The following is a 25,552-nucleotide window of genomic DNA, read 5'->3' on the forward strand; positions in this document are numbered from 1 at the left end:
ACATTCATAAAGATAAGTAATGACTGATTACACTAACAAGAAAAAAATATGAATAATAATAAATGAAAGAATTCACATAACGAAGCAATTCAAATCAATAGTCTCAAAAGGGGAGGCTTGTCATTTCATATCTAAAAAAAAAGTCAAGAAAAATGTCATGGTTGGCAAAAGAAAAACTATTCATCAATGCATAAATACCATGATGATTCGTAATTTCGCTGCCTCTATTCTTTCTCTTACACTAAACATTCAGTCAATCACGGCTGATTGTGACTTCACCAAAGCCACCAGAATGTCATCTACGAAATGTCTAATTTGGTTTAAAAACTCCAATTACACATATATGCCTGCTGTTCTAAATAATATCTGAATTCTGAAAGATGTCAGGAGCATTCGCTTGTGCTTTTGAAAAAACTCCCACGCGTAAATGAGCAAGTGTGTTTTATATTCATTTTATATTTGGACCGACTGATTAGCCCACGCAAATCCGGTTCACGAACATCACAGACTGTGTGCTTTCTTGTTGGCTCACCAACAGACAGAAATGTACCTTTACAAGGTAAATTAAAAAACAAATGCTAACTAAAGTATGTGGTTCATAGAGGCTCTCTTTGCTTGAGCAGTCCAAACTATGCAGGACAGAGGGAATGTTTGGGAAACATGTTTGCCAAGGAAAGCATGACTATTACTATTGCTCACACTATTACTAAGTGTTAATATCCGGTGAGTAACTAACGGTTTTTAAGTTAAAACAGGACAGATAACAGGGCTTCTTCTTCAGTTTATAGGTCATTTGCACTTTGCATATCGCCACCTACTGGACTGGACAGATTTTTTTTCTTTGTTTATTTCCTTTTTTCTTTCTCATCTTTTTATTCCCTTTCCAAATTTTAAAAAGGCTTTACTTTTTAGTCAATGGCAGTCAGAATTGACAGGGCTATTCTCAGTCAAAAGAGCATTTGATTGGACAAAAATCTGTGTAGTGCAGGATGAGTTATAAATATTTTAGTCTCCTGAAGAGAAGGATTTGATTTATAAAATGCAGATATCTGCTAAAAGCGTCAATGATTAGAAGTACACTAGCACATAAATGGTCATAAAGCTAACATACTTATCACAAAACTTTTTGATAAAGACCAATATCCTAAAATAACTCTGAAATCACACTGAAAACATGCTTTATAAGCAGAGGAATTCTTGTTAATGGTATAAGCACATTAATAAAGAACGCCCTGATTCAGCAGACAGTTTTGCGAAATACACTGCCTCACACAATTTTTTATTTTTCTCCTTTCTTCACGCCATATCTCTTTCACTCTCATTAACACATGCTAACTATACACGAAGGGTGCCTGTTCGATTTTAATCTTTTGCCTTTGCTGTGACGCATCAGTCTCATTTTCTGTAAAAAGGAGATGAAATGCATCACAATATTGAATATTCCCATCATGTGAGACTAAAGGAAACAACATCTAGCACCTGATAGGATCTGACCCCTCCATACACCTTCACAAGTGGGCGACACCTCAGAAATCACACCTCCTACTGGTTTTCTCAGTATACCGACTGCACTCACACAGAGAGCTCAATGTCAACCCAAAAACTTCTGCAAACTGCGGCTTTCCTCTGAGGATTCTAAAGTGATAATTACATAACCACATCCTCTTTCACTTTTTACATTCGTCTAATAACTCAATGTGTGACCCTGGATCACAAAACCAGTCACAAATAGCACTGGTATATTTGTACAATACATTTGTACAATACAATACATCAACAATACATTGTATTGTCCAGAATTATCCATTTTTATTTTATGGCAAAAATCATTAGGATGTTAAGTAAAGATCATGTTCCATGAAGATTTTAGTACATTTCCTACGGTAAATATAAAACATTTATTTTTGTGAGTGAATGCAGCACAATCGCGGACATAAATGGACAACTTTAAAGGCGATTTTCTCAATGTTTTGATTTTTTTGCACCCTCAGATTCCAGATTTTCAAATAGTTGTATCTCGGCCAAATATTCCCTATCCTAACAAACCATACATCAATGGAAAGCTTATTTATTCAGCTTCCAGATTATGTTCTACAGCTTCTCAATTTCAGAAAATTTACCCATGTGACAGGTTTTGTGGTCCAGGGTTTGTGTATGTGTAATTCTTATCTTATTCTCATCTAAAAATAAAAAAGCTTGACATCATATAGTCTCAATCCTGTAAGACTTCAGTGGAATACATCTGTAGAAGTACATTCTGCGGTATACTCTACCGTTCAAAAATTTGGGGTCAGTAATAAACCTGCACTTTTATTCAGCAAGGATGCATTAAATTGATTAAAATGGTCAAAAATGGATTAAAAGCTGTTCTTTTGAACTTTATTCATCAATGAAATGTTTCTTGAGAAGCAAATCAGCATATTAAAATGATTTCTGAAGGATCATGTGACACTGAATACTGGAGTAATGATGCTGAAAATGCAGCTTTGCATCAGGAATAATAATTCATAAACAGTTATTTTAAATTGTAATATTTCACAATATTACAGTTTTACTGTATTTTTCATAGAATTAATGCAGCCTTGGTGAGCACAAGCAAAAAAACAAATAAACAAACAAAAACATTTGAATGGTAGTTCAAAATGAAAATTAATTGGGATTGACAGTCAAGCCCCCAAAAAGAGAACTAAGCACAATTACAAAATGGTAAAGTCCATACTACTAGTGCACTTTATTTGAAATCGTCTGAAGCAATATTATACCCTTCTGTGAGGTAGAGATTGAAATTTAAGTTATTTACTGAAAAATCTTGGTACAAAATCATAAGCCATCAAAATTCACATTTAAATACATACAGATGTGACTGAAATTGCATAGCTGCAGTGGAGAGGATGGCATAATTTGAATAATTTCTCCTTGTTAGCTATCACATGGCTTCAGAAGATATGAAATATAGCATACGAGTATGTACGCATGTATGTATGGACTAATTTTAAGGTGCTCATTTATCATTTTCACAGCATCAGTTCGCATTTGTTTTCATCATACAAAAAGGAGCAGCATGAATGTTCAACCATTTCCTTTTGCTTTTCACAGAAGAAAGAAAGTCATATGGGTTTGGAATGACGAGGATGAGCAAATAATGACATGATTTTAATTTTTTTGTGGGGAAACTAATCCTTTAAAAGTACTGCATTATGACAGCGGGTTAGATTGACAGACTGCTTAACTGCTCGTACATCACTGCACCAGGCTTTAGACTTGTTTTTTTAATCTCTGATCAGTGATCTCTTCTATTAAAAAAAACAGATCAATAGTATTTTCCTTTTGGCATGCATCAATCACACCCAAATTAGCAGTCTGATCGCTGTGGATGAAGACCAAAGGAGTGCCTTTTCACCTTCAAATCAAAAAAAGAAACACAAACCTAAAGAACTTAAAGGGATAGTTCACTTTGAAATTAATTTTTGGTATGTTTTAGCTTACCTCAAGGGCATCCAAGATGTAGGTGTCTTTTTTTCCGCAGTAGTTTCAATTTTATTTTTTTATTTTATTCAAAAATATTTTTAGGTCAAACCGTTCTTGTCTGTCAGTCAAATAATGCAGATCTATGGTCACGGTCTCAAAACACAAGCACAGAGTCCAAATTAAAACAATTCCCTGTCGTCCAAATTAAACAATTCCCCATCGTAAGTACACATTGATGGCCTAAGACACGAAACGAGCGGTTTGTGTGAGAAAACGAACAGTATTTATATCGTTTTTACCACTTATACACAGCCATGTCGAAGTGATCTGATCTGACATGTACGCAGACTGGTGCATAGATATATACACACTAGATGTCGCCTTGTCTACGGCAGTTCATTAGAACGAATGTCTTTAAGGCAACATCTAGTGTATATATCGATGCACCAGTCTGCGTACACATCAGATCAGATCACTTCGACATGGCTGTGTATAAGTGGTAAAAACGATATAAATACTGTTCGTTTTCTCACACAAACCGCTCGTTTCGTGTCTTAGGCCATCAATGTGTACTTACGATGGGGAATTGTTTAATTTGGACGACGGGGAATTGTTTTAATTTGGACTCTGTGCTTGCTCTTTGAGACAGTGACCATCGACCTGCATTATATGACTGACAGACAAGAACGGTTTGACCTAAAAATATCAAAATTGAAACTACTGCGGAAAAAAAGACACCTACATCTTGGATGCCCTTGAGGTAAGCTAAAACATACCAAAAATTTATTTCAAAGTGAACTATCCCTTTAAAAGTTCAAGCATGCCAACCTGTCCAGAGCATATCAAACTGTACGAAACACAACACAATGACCGTCTGCAACAAAAACCTGATATTTTCATTCATGTTGTTTGCAAACCTACAAATCACCCTGTCAAAAAATTCACCTAAAGGCTGGCCCACACTAAAAGATTGGACCAAGACAGCACAACACACACTAACAGATTCCATTCACAGACTGTGAACACAAGAAATCTCGCAAAATCTCTCGCGGCCAAACGTGACTCAGTAAACAAACATGGGCAAGAAGAAACAGTGATAACTGCTTTTTACAGAATATTCGCAGAAAAAATTTAATAATAAAAAGGTTTGGCTGAAGTCGTGTTATGCTTCCATCTCCCGTCAGCTCACTTTCTGATTAGGTATCGTTTCGTTCCACGAGACAATCTACGCGTGTGCGTTTGTCCTCGTGGTTCCCTCACACGACAGGATTTCTGATCGTAAATATTCAACATGTTGGGATAGGATATTTATCATTAGTGATCGGTGCGGCCCTGATGTCCTTCCAAGCAGATTCAATAACTCTTAACACACATCACACCACTGATATATCTGATAAGATAATCTGTAGAACCATCAAGATAATCAGGACTTTAGCTAGGATTGTCTGAAGGGGAGAAATCGGTCTAAAATCGGCCCAACTATCTTGTAGTGTGTGGGTGCCTTGAATCTCTTTTCAATTGAAAAATCTGACTCACGCACGCTAGATTTTGAGAAGGTAATGGAAGTGGGCGAAGAATCTTTCAGTGAAATGGCAAGTAGTATAAGAAAACACGAGTCTTGACATGTCTGGACATACCACACATATAACGCAAGAGCTGCTGAGGCACTAACAGGTAAGTGCAGATCTTTGAGAGAAAACACTGAGGCAAACAGCTGAGAGAAAAGCTAAACAGGCTTTACCTACCCAATCGACCATATCATATCTTACTTCTAGTACAACATTAAATCATTATTTACCTTATATACTTGTCCGTAGGTCCCATTTCCCACAAGCTCCACCAGCTCAAAAATGCCCGCAGGGTCCTGAGGGGGGAAAATAACAGAAGAGGAGATTAGCTTGCATTATCCTGTCATTGAACATCAAGGACAATCACACATACTGTATACACTGAGATCATCATAAATGCTGATACTGCAGTCATTAGACCGAACAAAGTGTGCCGATTATAGTTAAATATCCGTTTACACACTGAACATAAAAACCTATTAAGATATCTAGTGAGCTAAAGCCAGAAAATAAATATTGAAACGAGGTTTTCCTGAAAACCAAAACTTAATTTCGGTTTTCATATCTCAAAGCACATAATGTTCTCAGTTACCTAATGCATGAACATTCTGCCTTATTGGAAATGTCGGCAATCGTGACTGACTTTGAAATTATTAAAGATATTTTAAGCACAAGAACCAATAATATCTACCTGACTGTGCCGTTTCTATTTAAAAGTGATGGCAAACTACATTATGCAGTGGTGGGAATATAAAAGGCCAACACGACTGAAATCAAATCACTCTTGCGTGTCATTTTCATTTAATAACACTGAGGCAGTTATCAAAGCTGTCAGAGTTCAATTCAGCTCCAACAAGCATGATTCTCGTGAAAATAAGCACAACCAATAAATAATGCAATACACCTAGAACAATAAGCAAGACATGTTGCCATGGTAATCTGACAATAGCTGCCATTCATGTCACCAGAGGAGTAATTTATGAAATATGGTTCAGTGAATTCGCAAATACACACAACAGCTTAAAACGAAGTGAGGCGATGAAGCTGGTGGAAAATGAAGGATGATTTAAATGGATGTGGATGAATGCAGGTTTATTTTGATAAAGTTACTGAATGGGATATTCAGAAAGGACAAGCTGTAACAAAAATACAAATGTTTTTTTGGATACTACAATGACTCTTGAAGTAGGGCCGTAATGGACAAAAGGTCCACTTTATCACCCCTAATAGGCAAGCCTGTCTTGGGGTGCCATAAAGACACACTTGACCAATGAGAATCTTAGTGAGGCGGGTCCAATGTACTTTAGGAAACCCAATTCGTTTGTTTGTTCGTTTGTTTATTTATTTAGCACCGTACAGGCAACCACCGAAGTTCCAAAGTCCATTGCAATAAAAAGCAATAGAACAATAAGACAAAATATGAAAACATCCATGTACTAGGCTAATGTACTAAAATGCCAAAGAGTACAGATACGATTTTTAGCGGTCCTTAAAAACATTAAGAGTCAAGGCAGATCTAACATCCAATGGCAGATCATTCCACAATCTAGGACCAGCGACAGAAAGTCTTTCTCTTGCAAGTACTCTAAATGCCAAGGTAAATTAATATGATAGTTGTGTTACACAGTATCAAATGTGCAATTTGATCACCTTCTGATCAAATGGTATTCTAGTAAAAATAAATATCTAATCGTTCATATCATACAACAAGATAAAGTTAAGAACTTTTCAGATAATATATAATGAATTAAGTTTAGATTTCCTACTCAATCAGTAAATAAACCTTAATAAATGTTGTTGGATTTATTAAAATGAGTGAGAAAAAAATGCTATTAGCCATAAATAAACGTCAACATATATACTACCAATTTAAAGTTTGGGTCGGTAAGATCTTTTAATATTTTTGGAAAAGTAAAACAGTAACGTTATAGTATTTTATTACAATATAAAATACCTGATTTCTAATTTTAATATTTTTCAAAATGTTATTATCTATTCCTGTGATTGCACAGTTGAATTTTCAGCATCATTACTCCAGTCTTCGGTGTAACATGACATGAATCGACATGATCCTTCATTCGATCTTTATATTTTTGTGAAAACAGATTTTTTTTCCCATGATTCTGTAGTGAAAGTTCAAAAGAAAAGCATTTCTTATAAAACAGAAATCTTTCTGTGATATTATAAATGTCTTTACTGTTACTTTTGATCAACTTAATGCACCCTTGATGAGTGAAGGCATTAATTTTTTGACGCCAAACATTTTAACGGTAGTTTTTGGGGATATTTTAAATGGAAAACAAGCCAAAATCTTGATTACAGAAAATGATTTTACAATCACTGCAGCATTAAACCACCGCTGTACTTTTTGTACCACTTCTTAGTGTGAAGACTAAAGAATCAAAAGACTCAATACGACAGGTGCATTATGAACTGCAGCCAGAAGGAAGTACGCTGCCTTTGAATGCCCTGAAATAAACATGAACTTACAGTGAATTAAAGGCATGCGTGTGCAAGTTAAAAGCGGAATGACTCAGTAGGAATCCGTTATAGTCAGATCAGATTCTTTAAAAACAAGCGTGACTTCTAGCACCTAGCCACAGAGTCAGCGTGGGAAGAATGAGGTCAGCACAAGCGCTCGGCGTTCGGACAGAGACACTCGACGTCACAGCTGCTGGTTGCGAGCGGAAACCTCAATTGCTCTGAAACTTGACAGAACATGAGCTTCCCAAAATGACACACCTGCATCGTCACTGTACCTTCAGGAACACCAACTTCCTTTTAAAACAATAATAAACGCTCACATTTCCATCTCACTTGAATCTTTGTCAGTGCATGTGCCTGAACTTGCATGGTACTCATTCCTGACCACAAACTTTCAAAGCAATGTATAATTCACACACTGGGGAGAGAATATATGCTCACTATCTATTTTGGGAATGCTGTGAGCCTATTTTCCTCTTGAACAGACTGTTTTGCCTCCAAAACACAATTCCTACAGATGGACAGGCATGAGGAAGAAACTGCTGACCGAAATGAGCCAACCACATTCTGCTTACGGATGTAAAGATGGAAGAAGTGGCGCGTGTTTCTCCGGGCATTCAGCAGTTTTAAATGATACACCATTACTTCTGCCAAATTGCAATTCAACTATTACAAGGAAATAACACAATGAGTCAGACTGTTTTTCAAGAAGCTAGTTCACATTTCTCATGGAAACGACACCTCAGGCATCAGGCTAACATTGACGGAGCACACCGGCGGTACACAGCAGTGCAAATTTAGCACCCGGTTTTATATTTTCCCCCCCATTCATTTTCTCTATAGGGATTTAAAAAAACCAGTGAGCTCCGAGATGATTCACAACAAAAAAGTATCTGAAAATCTGAGAAAAATTGCAAATACTATAACTAAACATTTTTTTTTTTTTTACTTTACAATATAAAAGCATATAAGACAATATATTGAATTATTTAAAAATATATAATTTATTAGTTTATTATAAGCACAAATTAATATTTGAATGTAGCTTGACAAGTCTTCAGTGTCACTTCTAGAAATCACTCTAATATGCTAACTTGGTATCACGAAACATTTAGGCCTATCATCATCAACGTTGAAAACAGTTGTGCTGCTTTATATTTTTGTTGAAAGCTTTTTTTTTCTTTGGAAAGTCCAAAAGATCAATGTAATGTGTCCTTGCCTCCAATATAAAACTACTATAAAACAAAAGTAAAATACAATACATTTGTTGTTTGATAGTGTACAACAGTTTTGAGGCGGGAATACATATTTTTGAGAGTTACATATTTTTGAGAATACATATTCTCAATGTTTGGGATGTATTGGTAGTGTAGTTCTTTACTGGGAATCCAGCTATTCAGTTTTATAAAAATGCTATTGATGATATTATACGGTTTTATGGTTTCTACAGAATCTTACATTAAGTTACCTTGGAGTTCATGGTAGGTCTGTGTTCTTGTTAAAAATGACATTTCTATATTGAGCAAATGAATAGAACTTCTGGAACTCTACTGTTGAATTATTGTATTTAAGCAACAATGCATGAATTACAGTGCCTAAGAATTCCCAACTTCCCGAAACACCTCACAGGGCGGAAATGCACTCCGCACAAGAACGCAAATTCAGACATGAGGGCTTGGCCCATGCAATGAGGGCGTGCAGTCTTTTGGTACATACTTGATGTGAATTACTCAAGTAAACCATAGAGTTCTCTTAAATTTTCATTAAACCAGTATTTAGATTATTCATGTAAATTCTATAAATGTGTTAAAACATTTTGATTTGATTTTTTTAAATGTTGCTCTGCCATGTTCGTGGTAGTAGAGTTTTGTGGCCATGGTAATTATTATGGAAATGCCATGGTATATAGCAATCACTCAATGGTATCAATTAGGGATGCACCGATCCACATTTTTTCACTTCCGATCCGATCCCGATACCTGAATTTGGATATCGACCGATACCGATACTATTCCGATACCAGAGCTGTGTTTGCTTTAATATTATTATTATCATTATTGTTTATTTTATATGATGCTGAAATAAACTCCTCTCAACAGGCAAGTATGATATGTAGGCCTACATATTTATGCATGTATGGTAAGTATAAGGTCAGAAAAGGAAGTCAGAAAAACAGTAAATCCTGTTAACAGGAAAAATCCCATTCTGAAAACAAATATGCAACTGTAGGTCATGTCAATATTTGTTACATTCCCAAAATGTCAAATACTTGAGTCTTGAAATATAAGAAAAGTGCAAGTGTAAACATCTTACACACACACACACACACTATCTAAAGGGTGATCCTCGCTCCGATGCTGTAACTCTCGAAATGAATGCTCGATCAACATCAGCCATGTGCAAACAGACAAGCGGATTTCGCCTCAGACGCGCGTCAATTTCGCTCTGGGCGCGCGAATGGATTCAAAATATTCAAGCGTCCAACTAGACGCGGCAGACGCGAATTTGACGCGCTATTCGCGTTTGGTGTGAACGCACAGTAACGTGGTGCTTTTTTAAATGTTTGATTGCATTCGTTGTGTTGTACGACGCGAGGGAGCTTCAACGAGCTCTGAATTACGGCTTTGCAAACATTGCATTTTGCTGTCTTGCTCTGCGGTGTTTCCAGTGTGAAGAATTTCCACACAGCGGCCGCAAACTGCGGAATGGATTTCCTGAGCGGTGGCGTGTCTCATAACTCTGTGTCTCATTGAGCCGCGCCTCCGTTCAGGAAATCCATTCCGCAGTTTGCAGCCAGCTAGCAGACTCGCCGGCGGGAATCACTTTTGGAGTCATTTCAGCAGACATGACTCAAGGATATCGGATATCTCCGCAGGTTGGATCGGGAAAATCCGATACGTGAATTACGCTGGTATCGGTCCCGATACCGATACTGGATCGGATCGGCCCCATCCCTAGTATCAATGTATGCTTCAATCACACTGTAGCTTTAAACCCCCACCTGTGGCATTAGCAGGATGGCAGGGTCAATCCCATAAGGGCCATAAATTAAGTGCTCCACTTTTTCAGTGGAGGCCCATTCACTTGATCTCTGGAAAACCCCACTAAGGAAGGGGCCCATCTGCAAAGATTCCCATCTACTGTGCTGAATGTTAAGCTGGTAATTAAATGTTCTGGTGAAAAACACTTTGTGCAATGCAAGTTGCACTAAAAAGGACATTGCAAGATTTATAGCAAGTGAAAACTGTATATGAATACTTTGTACATATGGGCTTTTTATGAATGTAACGAAAGAAAAAAAACGTCATACACAAAAAAATGACTTAGTAACTGCTAGTAAACCGTGAGCCGTCGTAAGTTAACACTAAACTAATCTGAGCTCTCCAATGCAGATATTCCATTGAAACAAACCCCTATAGTGTAGAGCCATGTGACCGTGCTGTTTGTATTAGAGCTCAAAGCCGTCTTCAAAGGATCTCCTGAAAGACCATTGGAGACCAGAGCATGTTTAGACATGCCATGCTGAATGACAGCACTGCAGCTCTGCACAGCAAACCACAGAAGGCCTGGTAAACAATGTACCTGAGAGGGGAAGTTGAACCCTTTGACCGGGGCAATACAGTAATGCAACACTAGTAATTACATTTCTTGTTAATCCCCACTCAATTAATCACCAGCTATAAGAAAAGCTAGGCATAAGGGGTTTGTTTACCCAAAACAGAAAGTTCAGTCATTTATTCACCACCATGTATTTCCAACCCCGTATTCCATTCTTATTTCCACAAAACATAAAACAAGCTCGTTCCATTTAATGAAAGATCAGGGCTCAAAAAGAGACCATAATTGTCAATGCGCTAGAAGCAGCCATGCCTTATTTTCTCGGTTTTCTGGAGTCAAACAAAAGCTTGTGAGAAGAACAAAGTGAAATTTCATGTCATTATTCAATAAAAACGTCCCTTTCAAATCTGACGTCAATGATGCCACATGCCATTGGTTTGCGCATGTCACACAACTGAAGCCAAACTATCTTTTGGCTTCAGATGATTTGGATATAAAAAGTCATATAGTCAATTTGTATGGTCTTTTTTTTTTTTTTGGAGCTTGACAGCCTGTGGTCACCATAATATCATAATGTGAAAACAGCAATGTCAACATTTGGCAAAACATCCTCTATGGAAGAAAAATCATGGGTTTGGAACAATATGAGTGCGAGTAAAGGATGACAATTTTCATTTTTGGTGAAATATTATTACTACAAGATACCACATATTTCCAAGCATCAACAGGAAAGTAGAGACCAAAAAAAATACATTATCTTAACATACCAAACAAAACCACTATAACACAAAACCACTGAGTTTACTGGTGCATAAAACATGCTGAATCTGGGGAAAACAGCAAACATTTCCATTTAAGGAAACTTCTCCCACAAATAAACACATCTGGCAGGACCTCCAATGCTCAAAGAATCACAGAGCCTCATTAGCACTTCATTATAGTGATTCATTACTCTTGACAGTGATCATCCCAAATCCAGGAATCCCCACACGACTGCAACCCTCCCACATTTACTCAGAGATGAGGAGGTTATGATGAACGTTTGCTCTTTGGTGATAACAATACTGATAATCTTCCAACGCGCAGGAGGGCGAGTATTAGCTTTTCATCTGTGCTTTTATTGAGTAACACCGTCCTGGAGCGCAAGAGGCAGATGTTGCTGACCAGAATTATAAAACAAGGAAAAGACGAAAAACATCGGCTGACATCTACAGCTGGGACTCCCCCCGCCCTCTTGACATGACTCTGAGATGTAACAGTCCTTTAACCATTAATTATTCACTGGGAAATACATAAGGCAGGAACTATATGTTAGCTCGTCCATGCTGGCAAAACAGGTTGAGCACACACACACACACACACTCTTCTGTGGAAATAACATGCAAATGGTAACATGGAACGCTCCCATAATGCAATGCACAGAGCCACAAGCTCTTGTGGTTTAGAGAAACATGCCACAATATGCCATGTTATTTATATATCGTCGCTGTCGGGCGGAATCCTCGTATCTCCAAAACCACTATTTTTCAGGAAATTAAAAAAACGGCATAATTTTTGAGTTATTAAACATTGTATCGTTAAAGTTGGTATTATACCTTATATTGCTATCATATACTGTTGTATACCAACATTAACACATAATTTCCCTAAAATCATGTTTAATCGGAGATACGAGATTTATGACTTGGGAGCGGGGAGATACGAGGTTACGCTGTCATTGATTAGAATGGAACGGACACAGACGTCGCTGCTGCCAGCAGTGTTTATCAAAGTCTGCGGTCGCGTTCAGCCTTTTGATAAGAGATAAGGCTTTAAGAGCTATTCAAATCTAATGATTGTGGTTACATACATCTTCCTAAACTCCATTTTAAACGTTTAAGAGATATGAGTGATGCAATACCAAAATATTAGGCTGTCTAAAATAGGCGGAAATTAATCTGCACGCAAACAAAATCGGCGGTCGCGTTGAGCCTTTTGACAAGAGAAAAGGCTTCAATAGTTAATCAAAGCTAACGACCATGGTTACATACATCTTCCTAAACTCCATTTTAAAGGTTTGCTATAAGTGAAGCAGAACAAAAAATTATGAGCTGACTTAACGTTGTCTCATAGGTGGAAATTTGCCTAATCTGCACGCAAACTTACCTCCGTGGCTCACGGGCTTCCTTCTGCACCGAAGCATTACAGCTATCGATTTTTAACAAAACAAGCCAACTCAAATGTATCTAACCTAACTATTTTCACTCGTTATTGTCTAAAAAACAGACAGAGTTATGCAAAAATAGGCTTAACTTACTGGCGCCAGTAGACAGACCCTTTTTCTCCCATAAATAAAACCTGCTACTTGGGGTATTTTACATGCACAGTGCCAACTTCGAGTCAGTAAAATAATAATAAAAACAATAAAGCTGGTATCCAAAACATTTAATTCAATTCAAGTATTAGGCTATATTAGATACATTTTAAAACTTCAATGCACAAGTATAATAAGCCTAATAATAAGCCTAGTAATACGTAGACATTTAAAATGCATCAATAACTGATATCATAGTTTAACACAGATAAAATCAGAGTTAAGGCTTGCTTTACGTGTGGCTCGACGAGGGTTTCTTAATCGTTGCGAGTTTCAATCCTGAGGAGACAAAATGCCGCGAGGCTCCCGCCCCCCGCGGAGTGAAGAAGAGGTGGAGTTACGAGGATTCTCAGACAGTTGAAGTGTCCAATGGAGTTACGAGATTTGCTCTCAAGCTATTTTCAACACTTTAGATTGGTTAATAATTTGTAAAAATAACAGAACCACGTGGGGACTGACCAATAGCATCGATTTGTGAAAAAATATGAAATTGACCAAATTTGGACATACGAGGTTTCCGCCCGACAGCGACGATATATTTTTTACATGCAACTATATTTATTAATATTTTGAATTAGCATTTTTTTATTTTCAGTGTTCATTTTAACTGTAGTTTAAGTTTTATACATACATACATACACACACATATGTATGTGTGTGTGTGTGTGTGTGTGTGTGTATGTGTATATATGCATACATATATCTACATATACACACACATATGTATGCATGTATGTATGCATGTGTGTGTACACACACACACATAAATAATATATAATAGATAATAATATAATTATACACACCTATATTATATAAACAAATACTATTTATACACACCTATATTATATAAACAAACTTTTATGTTGGATGCGTTCAATTGCGATTAATCGATTTTACAGCAAACATTTTTCATTTTTGCTCAAGTTTAAATTTCTCATCTAATATTTATATTTTATTTTCTGTCAGCTTTATTTCCATTAATGAAAACATGACAGTACAGTACTGATATAATGTGTTTGTGTAAACCGAAAAGCTGATTTGATGCTCACCCCAAAATGTAAATTATGACCTGTATGACTCTCTGTTGTGGATGGAATATGAAAGATATTTGTAACTAGTCAGTGGGGTGCAAAACAACATTTTTCAACGCATCTTATTTTATGTTCCACAGAACAAAAGAAAGTCATACAGGTTTGGAACGACATGAATGTGATTGAATGATGACAGAATGACAGGTAAATAAACGTTAAACATGATGTGGTTAACATGATGTAAGTTCAGTAAAACCATCCGCTGGGACTCATGCACTATATATGTAGCAGTAGCACCAAGCACATTGTCCAGATCTGTGTCAGCGAAACATAAAGCATACACTTCCCCTGTGAGGCAAGACCATGCGCACTGTACTGGGTGACCTAATTTTTAAGCACAAAAGATCCTGAGAGAGTGGCGAGCTCGTGAGCAGACATGAGGAAAATAGCTTTGCCCATGGGTAGCGGAGAGGGAAAAAATAGCATTAAAGATATACCTCACATGGAGAGACACGGGAAAGCTTGAGAGGGCCGCTGTACGGTTTCTGAGTCTAGAGAGTGTCTCAAATGCCAAACGCCTACACATCGATGTAAACACAGACATGGTCGCTTAAGACGGCAGTCAGGCATGGTGAGCGGTTTCCACAGCGCAAGCAAACCGAATACGACATATAAGACACTGACTGACTAATTCATAAATTTTCCATTTATGATACACAAGTCTGAAATTGCTTTCAGTAAATCCTGAGCAATATGATGCAATGACATTGAAAACAGTCAGGTGATGCTAAACAGTCACATCTAAACTGTCCTACTTTACAATATAGAGTAAAACCCCTCTCAGTTTCCCACAATCAACTGATTAACTCACAAATCATGTCCAGACGTGACTCAAGCTGCGCAGGTAAGATCATGTTGCATAACTAACATGCCTACAGTCAGGGTCTGTCATCTCACTCAACGGATCTGACACAAGCCCACAGTGTGAACACACTGTCTGTGAGGAATATCACAACTGCAGCCTGAATATCCCAGGATTCAGAGACTCGGAATGGAGAGCGTCCAAAGCAAAGACCACAGAACAACAGTTTTGAGAAATTAACGATGACATGGTGCATCACAGAATGTTTACGACTTTTGAAAGCATGTTCTAAATGTCCAAAGTAATTTAAAGAAACAGAAGCAGCGTCAGATCTTTTCTTCTGTTTTGTGATGTACATCAGAGTACAACGGCTTATTGGGAAAAATTTAATAAAATGTAGGGCGGTGACTTGGTTGTAATAATCGGTTGTTGGCTGGATGTGGGAGTTGCACTCAAAAATGGAGGCAGATGAATGTGAGTTTTGAGGGGCGGGGTTAAAACAGACTAAGGCGACAATGTTTTCAAATAAAAACGTTTTATGCGTTTTGGCCAATCATTTACCGGTACACGACAACGGTGTTTTAGGGGCCTGAAAACAAACTTTTGAAAACGGGTTTCAAAGCGCAAGTTTTTTTAAAAGATACCGTTCTTGTCTCCGGGTAAACTACAAAAACGTTAATATGTAAAAAAAAAAACGGTGACGTCGTGCGCATGCATATTACGTGTTCAGTCTATAGGGGAATTATCACCCTACGTCACACGGCGTCACGCAGGTTCTACTGCGCATGTCAGGACCAAAAGTGGTCAAAAAAATATGCGGAGAACATTCCGAAAATTAAATATAAACTCAAATATATATAAAAAGTGTTTTAAATCGAGCTATTAGTATTATTCTTATCCGTATCCGTGTAATGATCAGCTGTTAAACGGGTCTTTCTGCAACCACGATGCGCACGCATCCCGGATGTTTACAAACCTATAATTGGTCTATAGGTGCGTAGTGCTTCTTTACAAAGTGACATCGCCAACTACTGGCCTGGAATGAATAATACCGCGTTTTTTGTTGTTTCACGGATCCGTGTGAATGGGAATTGTTTTGACAAGGTTGTTGAACGCAAAACACGTAAAGGAACAACATACGTTGTCATGTAAACATACCCTAAATGATAACCTAAACCAGAGTTAAGTCTGTAGTTTTCAAATCTATAACATAGATTTAGAAAACAGGGTTAACTCTCAGTTCATGCTAACTTTAAGCTTAATTTAGCATCGTTATATAGTTATATCAGATATGAGAAAACACAACATACAGGATGTCATGTCAGGCAATAGGGTGCAAACTTAGTATGGTCTTTATTTGTTTGCAGAAATGGGTGGTCACAATACACTTTTAGTTCCATTCACTTACATTCATACGCATGCGAATGTAGGAGAACGGAAACGCAAGCTCATGCGAAGAATTGTCAAATTTCACTGTGCTGAATGTTTGGTTCTGCAAATTCATATCATGTGAAGACATTACCACAACAAGACTGATAAGTCATGGCTTGAAAACTTAACAGAATTAAAAGCACACAAACTGCGTTGCAGGAAAGTGGAGTAGATAGTATGTTTTTACATTTTAAATGTATTATTATTTGTTATATGTTGAATATCACGACCACTGCAGTGTCTGAAGAAATTTTGCATGGCCAAAGTCTAGTGTGACCACATCATTAGTCTTACCAGAATCAGATTAATATAAATTGTACTTTATCTCGACTCTCATACTTTCACATTTATCATTTTTCGGCAAAATTACGCTGGCAAAATTCAGTCATTCTGATAAGAATGATAAGATGTCTGGAGTTCCGCATGAGGGTGAAAAATCTCCTCACTCAGATTTCATCAATTTTCAAGTTGGTCATATGAATTTGCCGCACTGACCAAGTGACTTATGTGTGAGCTGTACTTCATACATCGCTACACTATTGAGAAAAGCCAACTGACCCTTTTTTGCATGTGAAATTTAGTTAAGCTGACCGCTCCTTAAGTGTTGCCAGATTTAGACATTTTGACAATTGTACTTTATCCCACCTCCCGGCCCTTGAACGTTAACAATTCCCGGTTTGAGTCCAGCAGGTTTTAAGGGCCAGTGATTTTTCCTGTTGTTGGGAAAGGAGAACTGAAGTACCCATAAAGCAGAGCAACCAAAAAGGAACTCAGCATTCAGACCACTCAGTGTAGCCCAGAGCGCCCAGGATCCAGAGCAGCCCGGGCTCTGTCCACCCAGTCAGAGGATGTATGTCACAGAGAAATGATCTCAAACACAGCAAACAAAAGACAGACAGACAGAAGCTGCAAATCCAACACAATACGTGCACATGTTTGGCACGGAAACATCTTGATAGTATATCATTATCATATAATGGCGGGGACAAGAAGTGAAGCTGTCTGCAATGCACACATTGCCATTTTTAATAGGCCTCATACAGCATAGGACATTTCATTCGGTTGAATACCAGATACTCATTGTGTATCAGTTTAAAATATCCAGCTATAATTTCACTCAGACTAAAAAAAAACAAAAACGGATGACGCAAAAACTGCTCACGGTAGGCTACGAAATTATTCCCATAAACACTACTGTCGTGCAGTCACATAGACATAAAAATGAACGCTTAATGGTGACTTATGTCTGTTGAATATGCTGTTTTAGTATTATTCACACATTAATGCCGCATAACCATGAACACAACACGAATTGTGTATTAGCCTAATAAAAGAAAATGTCTAGCTTTATTATTTCATCAGATGCTCGAGGACAAACATAGTGCTGCAGCTTTGTCTTTAAAAATCCTTTATAAAATATTTTTATTATTCCTAACAAACCATCTCTACATATCTCGAAAATACATCCAATTATACACATTTTCTAATAATAATAAAACAATTCGTACATATCTGATCAGTTTTTTTTTTCTCGGTCAGGTGCATGAATAACAGCTCCCATATTTCCCCTCCATCGTTAATGGCGAGATGCTGAACATATTTCACCCATTGTAAGTCAAAACATCTCACTGCACTGAATCTCTCTACTCACCCGCAGAGCAGACAGGTCGATCTCATCCAGACTCCTCGCGGGAGAGTCACTCGCCATGATTATCTGTTATATTCAACAATATAATGCCCGAAATATCATGAATACAGACGCCGAGCTGATCCGTGTAATACACCAAACAGGCTGGATTGACTTCAATCGGACCAGATGAAGCTCCCGGATGGTGCGAAGCCGCCGTTCTTCGCGATTCCGGGATTATAAAACCGAATTAGCCGCTATATGGTCGCATGTGAAGGACACATCTCGTGCTGGTACCGATGATCTGCTGCTGCACGAGTCCAAAGCACCAGCGCGCGCACGAGTGGACGTGAATCAGGGATCGGCAAGGCGGTGAAGGCGTGTCAATCACTGGGGTTTCTAGGGCGTGGTCAGGGCAAGGGGCGGGGCCAAACTCACAGTAGTTACACAGGCATTTGAAAATAAAGATAAAGGTATGAGTTAAGATGATTGAAAAATTGGACAATTAAAAAAAAGCGGTGTAGTTTATTTTATAGAAAAAACGTGAAAATGTCTTAATGTCATTGTAACCATAGAACCACCACTTTTTTTCTTTTTTTTTTTAGAAAATGTATTGTTATTGTTGTCATATGCATGTGTTGAGCAACTTATGATGTGTAAGACCAGTCAGAAACAGGAAGCCACATTTCAGACAGTGAGACAGTGAGCCACAAACAGCAACTTCCTCTCACCTTCCGTTTATGTAAGCAGCGCGATTTATAAAACACCTCCTCCCCCCACACCACCTTCCTTTCGCATTTGTCTTGGCAGAAAACATCCTCTCTGACACACTCATTCTGTCATAACGGCAGTTCCATTGAATGTTATGAGCTCGGCTACATCTATCTATCTATCTAACTGTTATCTATCTATCTATCTATCTATCTATCTATCTATCTATCTATCTATCTGTCTGTCTGTCTGTCTGTCTGTCTGTCTACCTATCGATTAACAAATGAATGACATAGTACTACAGTGAATACTGCTCCATCTAGCGGTGGAAGTTTGAAATAATTTTGTCATTCAACAGACTGAATGGGGATATTCATTATTCTAAAGGCATTTTTTGTGCTGGATGGGGGAAACTTATAAATACATGCATAAATGTGCCTTACAGGAACATAGTCCTGAAACCATACTTCTTTTTGAAGCTTTTCCCTCAACATCTTGTTTGTAAAAATCCATGTTTCCCCAGAGTGAATCCCTGTCAAGCATTCAGCTAGTGTGAAGCCTCCCTTGCGTAATAGCTTTCATCTTCTCAGCACAGACTGTGCTATATGTGTGCTACATTTCTCTCATTCCTCTTCGCTTTTTGCCACAGAGCAGCTTTGTTCCTCAGTGACTTTTGCTTGTAAAAACAGGCCATTTTTTTATTTTTTTTGAAAACCTGCTTGGGTTCTTGGGCATCTGTTGCAACAACACTATTAGCATTAGCATTGCCTGTGAGAAAATGTCTTGTGCTGACAATGCAGTCAACCCCATTGCAGTGGTTTGTGCAATAGCCTGCCTTTATGATAAGATCCTTTGTATTTGTGTGGCTTAGCCTGATCACATTTCATGCCTTCAAACCAGATTTGCTTCCATTCATCATTGTCACTGTTGTTTAGAATTTGTCTGAAGATTTGAGGAAAAGGGTGGTTATCTTTCTTCCCCTGTCTAATGGACAATGAATTAACTAAAAGTGTTAGCAGAACAAAATCGGTCACAATAGTACACATATCATTAAAGACTTTGCTAGACACGCGTATGTTCTGGGATATTTATTAGGAGTGAAACCTGTGGTTATGCAACATTTCCCCTGTGGATTCCTGTGAAGAATAAAGTAGGTTAATCAGACCTAAATAGGTTATTGAAAGAGCCTCGTGTTGAATGTAGAAAATAGAGAAAAAGTTTTAAGGATATAAGGATATTATTAAAGATATTTTTTTTACAAATAATTTTGAATTTAAATGAAATTTAATGTATTTTGATATACTTAAAATATATATATATATATATATATATATTTTTTTTTTTTTTTTTTGAGATGGTGGTGGTTGATCATGAATGTTTGCATGGCTCTAGGTTTTTAACAATCATCTTTCCATCTACACCCTTTCTGAGGAACCTTTAAATGACCCCAGTGACTCATGCCTGTGTGAACATTTTTACCACACCGTCTCACTGAGATTTACAGAAGGACGCAAATGTATATAAAAACACATGGTTACATTTTTAACATGATAAAAAGAGATCTCACTTTCTTTAATTGTAACAAGAAAGCTTACTCACTGGTTCACATATCTGAGGGTTTTAGAAACAATGTTCAGACATGCATGAGCCTGAGCACAGGACCACATGCCTTTGTAGTAATCCTGGTCTTTATCTGTCTATCTCATTTTTTTTCCATCAGACAGAAATGACACTTTGTGTTTGGGCTTGTTCTCTAAAATAACAGGCTCAAGGCAAACTTTAGGCCAGTTACCATTGTTACAATAATAGAACATTTACATGCTGAAATGGTAGCCACAGCTAACAATTTGACAGTGAAATGTATTATTTGTATGTGGGATCAAGAGACATCCAAAGTCACTCATCAGGTTTTATAGCTTTATAACTGCACTGATGTGTTTCTCCCATGTGACGCCCCGTAAAATGATCTGTGCACTGTGGGAGAGGTAGGTCAAAGGTCAGGAGATTGTATCAGGGACTGTTGCTCAGCTGTAGCTCATAGACCACAGTCTGCAGGGAACCTAACAGCTGTACATATCCCAAAGAAACAAATGTACACACCACACACACCCCCACACAGACCACTGAGACAATAAGACAGTGTTCACACATTCAGTCATTATCAGACACCCCAGAGAGAGAGAGAGACACACACAATGTTTCCATAATGTTTCAATCAACCAGACAGATTCATCCACAGATAGATATTATAGACAGACAGATAAACAGAGACATATGAGAGATGATAGACAGACAGACAAATGGATAAGCAAATATGCAAGACACACAAATCCATCTACAGATCCACCTCAGTAGTGTGAAAATCATTGTTTAATCATCTTTATAATCTGTATAACATCAATTCACATATTTCATAAACATTCCAACACACATCATTTGTGTTTTTGATGATAAATATTTTGTGCAAAACTGCAATTCATGGGGAAAATGGTAAAAAGACATGAGGAAAAGAAGATAGAAAGAGAATAGAAATCAGTTCCTGAACTACTATAAAAGTGCAGATACACAGTCAACAGTGCAGACATTTAAGTGCTTGGCTAACAACTGTTTAGAGGTTACTTGCTGCATATTTAAATTGCGAACACACATGCTGCGATCTTTACAGCGACGTTAATCCAGAACAGTTTATTTAAAGCTTAAAATGTTTGTAGTTGATTCAGTACTTCTGAATGGAATGTATGATGATCGACAGTGTAATTAAGAAAGATTAGTAAACTTCTTTAGAGCTTCAGGCATAACATGTTTTTACAGTATACTGTACTACATGGATTATAATTGGAATAAATCTGAATACTAGTCTGTATTCTTATGAAACCAATTCAATTTGGTCATAATAGACAAATGCTTTGGTCAATTTCAGTTCATAACTAGTGCACAGTAAACAAATAAGGCCACCAAAACATGGCAATTTAATGGATCGTGTCCACTATCACAGACCCATAAATTACCTTAAAATACAGTACACAAGGAATGTTTACACTTCATATAGAGAAATGAGAAAAGTTACACAGACATAGTTGGCACTTACATGCAGAGAATAATACATATTCAGTGCGTGTTACAGGGCACAAAACCATTCACTAATGATGATGAACAAGAATCAATATATTAGCATCCAATCAAGGGTCCAAGGACACCAAAAACGTTCATTTCATCATCTTGTACAGGACTTGTAAGGATAGTTCATAAAAAATAATATTAGTTTAAGTTGCATAGTGTTAGAATACACAAACAATCAAGTTTCGAACAGGGACGAAACAAACCAGTCTGATGTCCTTAATTCCAGGCGCGAAAACGACTAATGGCTGACTCTCCTCCAGATCTCCTTTTCGGTCTCAGAAGTGTCCGTTTTATAAGAAGAAAGATGAAGTAATTCCTGGTAAATCTGCTAGATTTGCAGTTTATTTTAAGCCTGGTAATGTTGACAGGTTCTCTTCACGTCCATACGTCCATGGGCACCATGGCTTCTTTTGATCCGATGGGTGGCAGCAGGTTCTGCTCGCTGAGGAACTGGAGAGGGAACTGGACCAGGAAGCCCCGAATCTTCTTCAGCTCCTCTTGAGCACGGGCAGGGTCTTCCTTCTCCAAACCAGGCTTTGAGAGGAAGCCATCCAATTCCAGAATTGCCCGAACATCACTGGATGGCAAGCAGCGGAAAACCTGGAGGAGATGGAGAAGTTTAGGTAGATTGATAGATAGACAGACAGACAGACAAATGTATATACAGATAGATAGATAAAACTCAATTAAACATCTGAAGAAGAAGACATTTTGGGTGAATAGGTTAAGCTGACCTTCTGGTAGATGGTTGCGTTCCGGGAAGCCGTGGTCATCCACACCTCCTTATAAAACTGGTCACTGATAGGGTCCGTCACGTCAATGCTGGGGTCAGTGTTGGCACCTAGAATCATCCTATTGATTTCAAAGGAAGTAGAAGACATGTTGAACCTTATTTGCATGTGTCTAAAAATGCTAAATGCAGAAAACCGACTTGAAGAGTCCTGAACCTGAAACACTCCAGCCGCATACTCAATCCGAAGCGTCCAGCCTGATACTCCTGACCGTCCATGACCGACTTCACAGTCTGGATATCCTCGTAGATGACGGCCACCTCACTGTCTCTCTTACCCAGCATGCTCCGGTCATTGATATTGGCAGAACCTGATGGATGTAATATAGATTTTTGATTATTGACATTTAGAATGCAATACTACATCTTAACAATAGGAGGAGCCATTGCTTTTTTTTTTTTACATTTTTCATCCTCACATTATGACAGCATCAGTTTCATGATTGCTGTATCATTCCTATGAGCACATGTGCATAGATGATACACTCATTATGTGCTTTTCCTGTCTGCAACTTTCTATTTTTACTCACCAATGATGACGGTGTTGTCGTCGGCAATGAGCATCTTGCTGTGCACATATATCAGTTCAGTCACCAGCTTTCCCTCCAGCTCAGCGTGGGTCCTCAGACCCCCAAATGAGATGTAATTCATCCACTGATCCCCCACTGCAGAGACAGAGAAAGCAAATGGCTTTTTCTTTTTCTGGTTTCGTTTGATATTTACACAGTTTAAAGGAATAGTTCAGCCAACAATGAAAATTCTGTCATCATTGACATTTACCCACCCTCATGTCCTTTCAAAACTCTATGACTTTTACTTCTGTGGAACATCCAGAACATACAGTTTTTGTCCATACAATGCAAGTCAATGGGGTCCAAAACTGAATGGAAATTTTGTTTTCAAACTGTTCCACAGAAGGTTTGGAATAAGGTTAAAATTAAGATAATAAAAACAGAAATAAAAAAAAAAAGTAAAAAAAAAAAAAAATCTCATTTTCATTTAGTTAAACTTAATGCACAAAGAAACTAAGAAAGAAATATGAAAGTATTTAGACATACACATCAAGAACTGCTAAAATGTGTAACCTTAAATGCAACATAAGTACCTTTGGATAAAGGCGTCAGCCAAATGCCTAATAATAATAAAAAAAAATTATAGGCACCTATATTTCAGAGTATAAGTCATCAAATAGGTGTCATGATTATCACAGGCACAAAGGTTTCGTTTGAATTAAACAAGCTGAATCTGAAAATCATTTCATGTTTAAAGTCATATCATGTTAGTTAATTTTGACTCTGACTGAATGTCTGAGTTGTTTGCTCTGTAATTATTCTGTCCATTTCCAGCAGTTTAACCCATTTGCTTTGTGCCAACTTGGACTTTTTGGCATGTATTTTGACACCCCTAACATTCAAGCCACTTTAGGAGCTCAATGGAGGCAAAATAAACACTTCCTTCCTCTGTATAACAGTAACACCAGCGGATATAGTTTCAGAGTCATTCTGTTTTACCTACAGTTTAATCTCATCTTTCTTTTTAAAATACCTTTTATGTATAAAATCATTAAAAAAAAATGTTTTTTTGTATTTTCTCAAGCAGTTTTAATTGAGCAGGAGGATATGCAGTTACACAGCACAAACTCTAACTGCGTCTTAAAACCGCCCTAGATCAATTATGCACCCACAATCGAGCTCCTGCATTATCAGAGAACAGCGATATGTATCTGTATCCGTGTTCGGGACACTGCGGGAACGCTCTGATCCAGTGAAGCTGCAACAAAACACCAACAACTTGCTGGATAATTCAGGCACAAAGAGAAACTTCACTCCTTTCTCTCTCATGGCGGGTTAATAGATGCAGGCCGAATGATTGTGACACCCGCAACGTGTCTGACTGCAAGTAGATGTTGCATGATAAAAAACATGCACAGTGCTACTTCTCCACAACAACGTATTTCACAACAAACCATTGAGAGTTTGTCTTTTACTATGAATTAGGAACCACAAGAGGGCGCTGTTGTGTTTTAATGCTCTTAAAGGGATAGCTCACCCAAAAATGAAAATTATCCCATAATTTACTCACTCTCAAGCCATCCTAGGTGTATATGACTTTCTCCTTTCAAACAAACACAATCGGAGTTACATAAAAAAAATATCCTGGCTCTTCCAAGCTTTATAATGCGAGTGAACAGTAACTTTTTTTTAATGAAGCCCAAAAAAGCACATCCATCCATCATAAAAGTAATCCATACAGCTCCAGGGTGTTAATAAAGGACTTCTGAAGTGAAAAATATCCATAATTATAACTTTATAAACTGTAATAACGAGCTTCCGGTAATGTCCGTCCATTCGTTCCGGCTGTGACGTAGGATGTAGGAATAGCGTGCGCTTAGGTGAGAGTAGACGGATCTCGCGGTTCAAACAAATAGTGCTGGGTAAAAAACTGAAATAGAAATTCTCGTTTTAGACTTCTAATTTGTGACCTGTGTTTTGTTGTGCTCTATCCTCTGTGCTTCCGCGTTCGTCAATGCGTCGGGTCAGAGTTCACTC

General features: G+C 37.7%; 2 protein-coding genes across 11 annotated transcripts in view; both read right to left on the reverse strand.

Annotated features, from left to right (window-relative positions):
* Positions 1 to 18,760, reverse strand: part of tnikb (TRAF2 and NCK interacting kinase b) — a 66,702-nt gene extending 47,942 nt beyond the window's left edge. For 4 of the 8 annotated variants that reach the window (XM_082183366.1, XM_082183369.1, XM_082183365.1 and 1 more), the window contains exons 1-2: positions 18,407 to 18,759; positions 5,267 to 5,332 (exon numbers count right to left, since the gene is read on the reverse strand). In XM_082183366.1, the coding sequence (XP_082039492.1) occupies positions 5,267 to 5,332; positions 18,407 to 18,463 (123 nt within the window). In that variant the 5' untranslated portion in view covers positions 18,464 to 18,759. Of the gene's footprint in view, positions 1 to 5,266; positions 5,333 to 18,406 lie in introns of all 8 variants that reach the window. The other 4 variants (XM_082183372.1, XM_082183367.1, XM_082183364.1 and 1 more) reach the window with 2 other exon arrangements.
* Positions 18,761 to 21,445: 2,685 nt separating this feature from the next.
* pld1b (phospholipase D1b) overlaps positions 21,446 to 25,552 on the reverse strand; it is a 31,079-nt gene continuing 26,972 nt past the window's right edge. For all 3 annotated transcript variants that reach the window (XM_082183384.1, XM_082183383.1, XM_082183385.1), the window contains 4 exons: positions 23,534 to 23,668; positions 23,161 to 23,314; positions 22,948 to 23,065; positions 21,446 to 22,813 (listed from right to left, as the gene is read on the reverse strand). In XM_082183384.1, the coding sequence (XP_082039510.1) occupies positions 22,589 to 22,813; positions 22,948 to 23,065; positions 23,161 to 23,314; positions 23,534 to 23,668 (632 nt within the window). In that variant the 3' untranslated portion in view covers positions 21,446 to 22,588. The remainder of the gene's footprint in view (positions 22,814 to 22,947; positions 23,066 to 23,160; positions 23,315 to 23,533; positions 23,669 to 25,552) is intronic.

Source organism: Leuciscus leuciscus (assembly GCF_965113295.1).
Source record: "Leuciscus leuciscus genome assembly, chromosome: 11".
Taxonomy (NCBI): domain Eukaryota; kingdom Metazoa; phylum Chordata; class Actinopteri; order Cypriniformes; family Leuciscidae; genus Leuciscus; species Leuciscus leuciscus.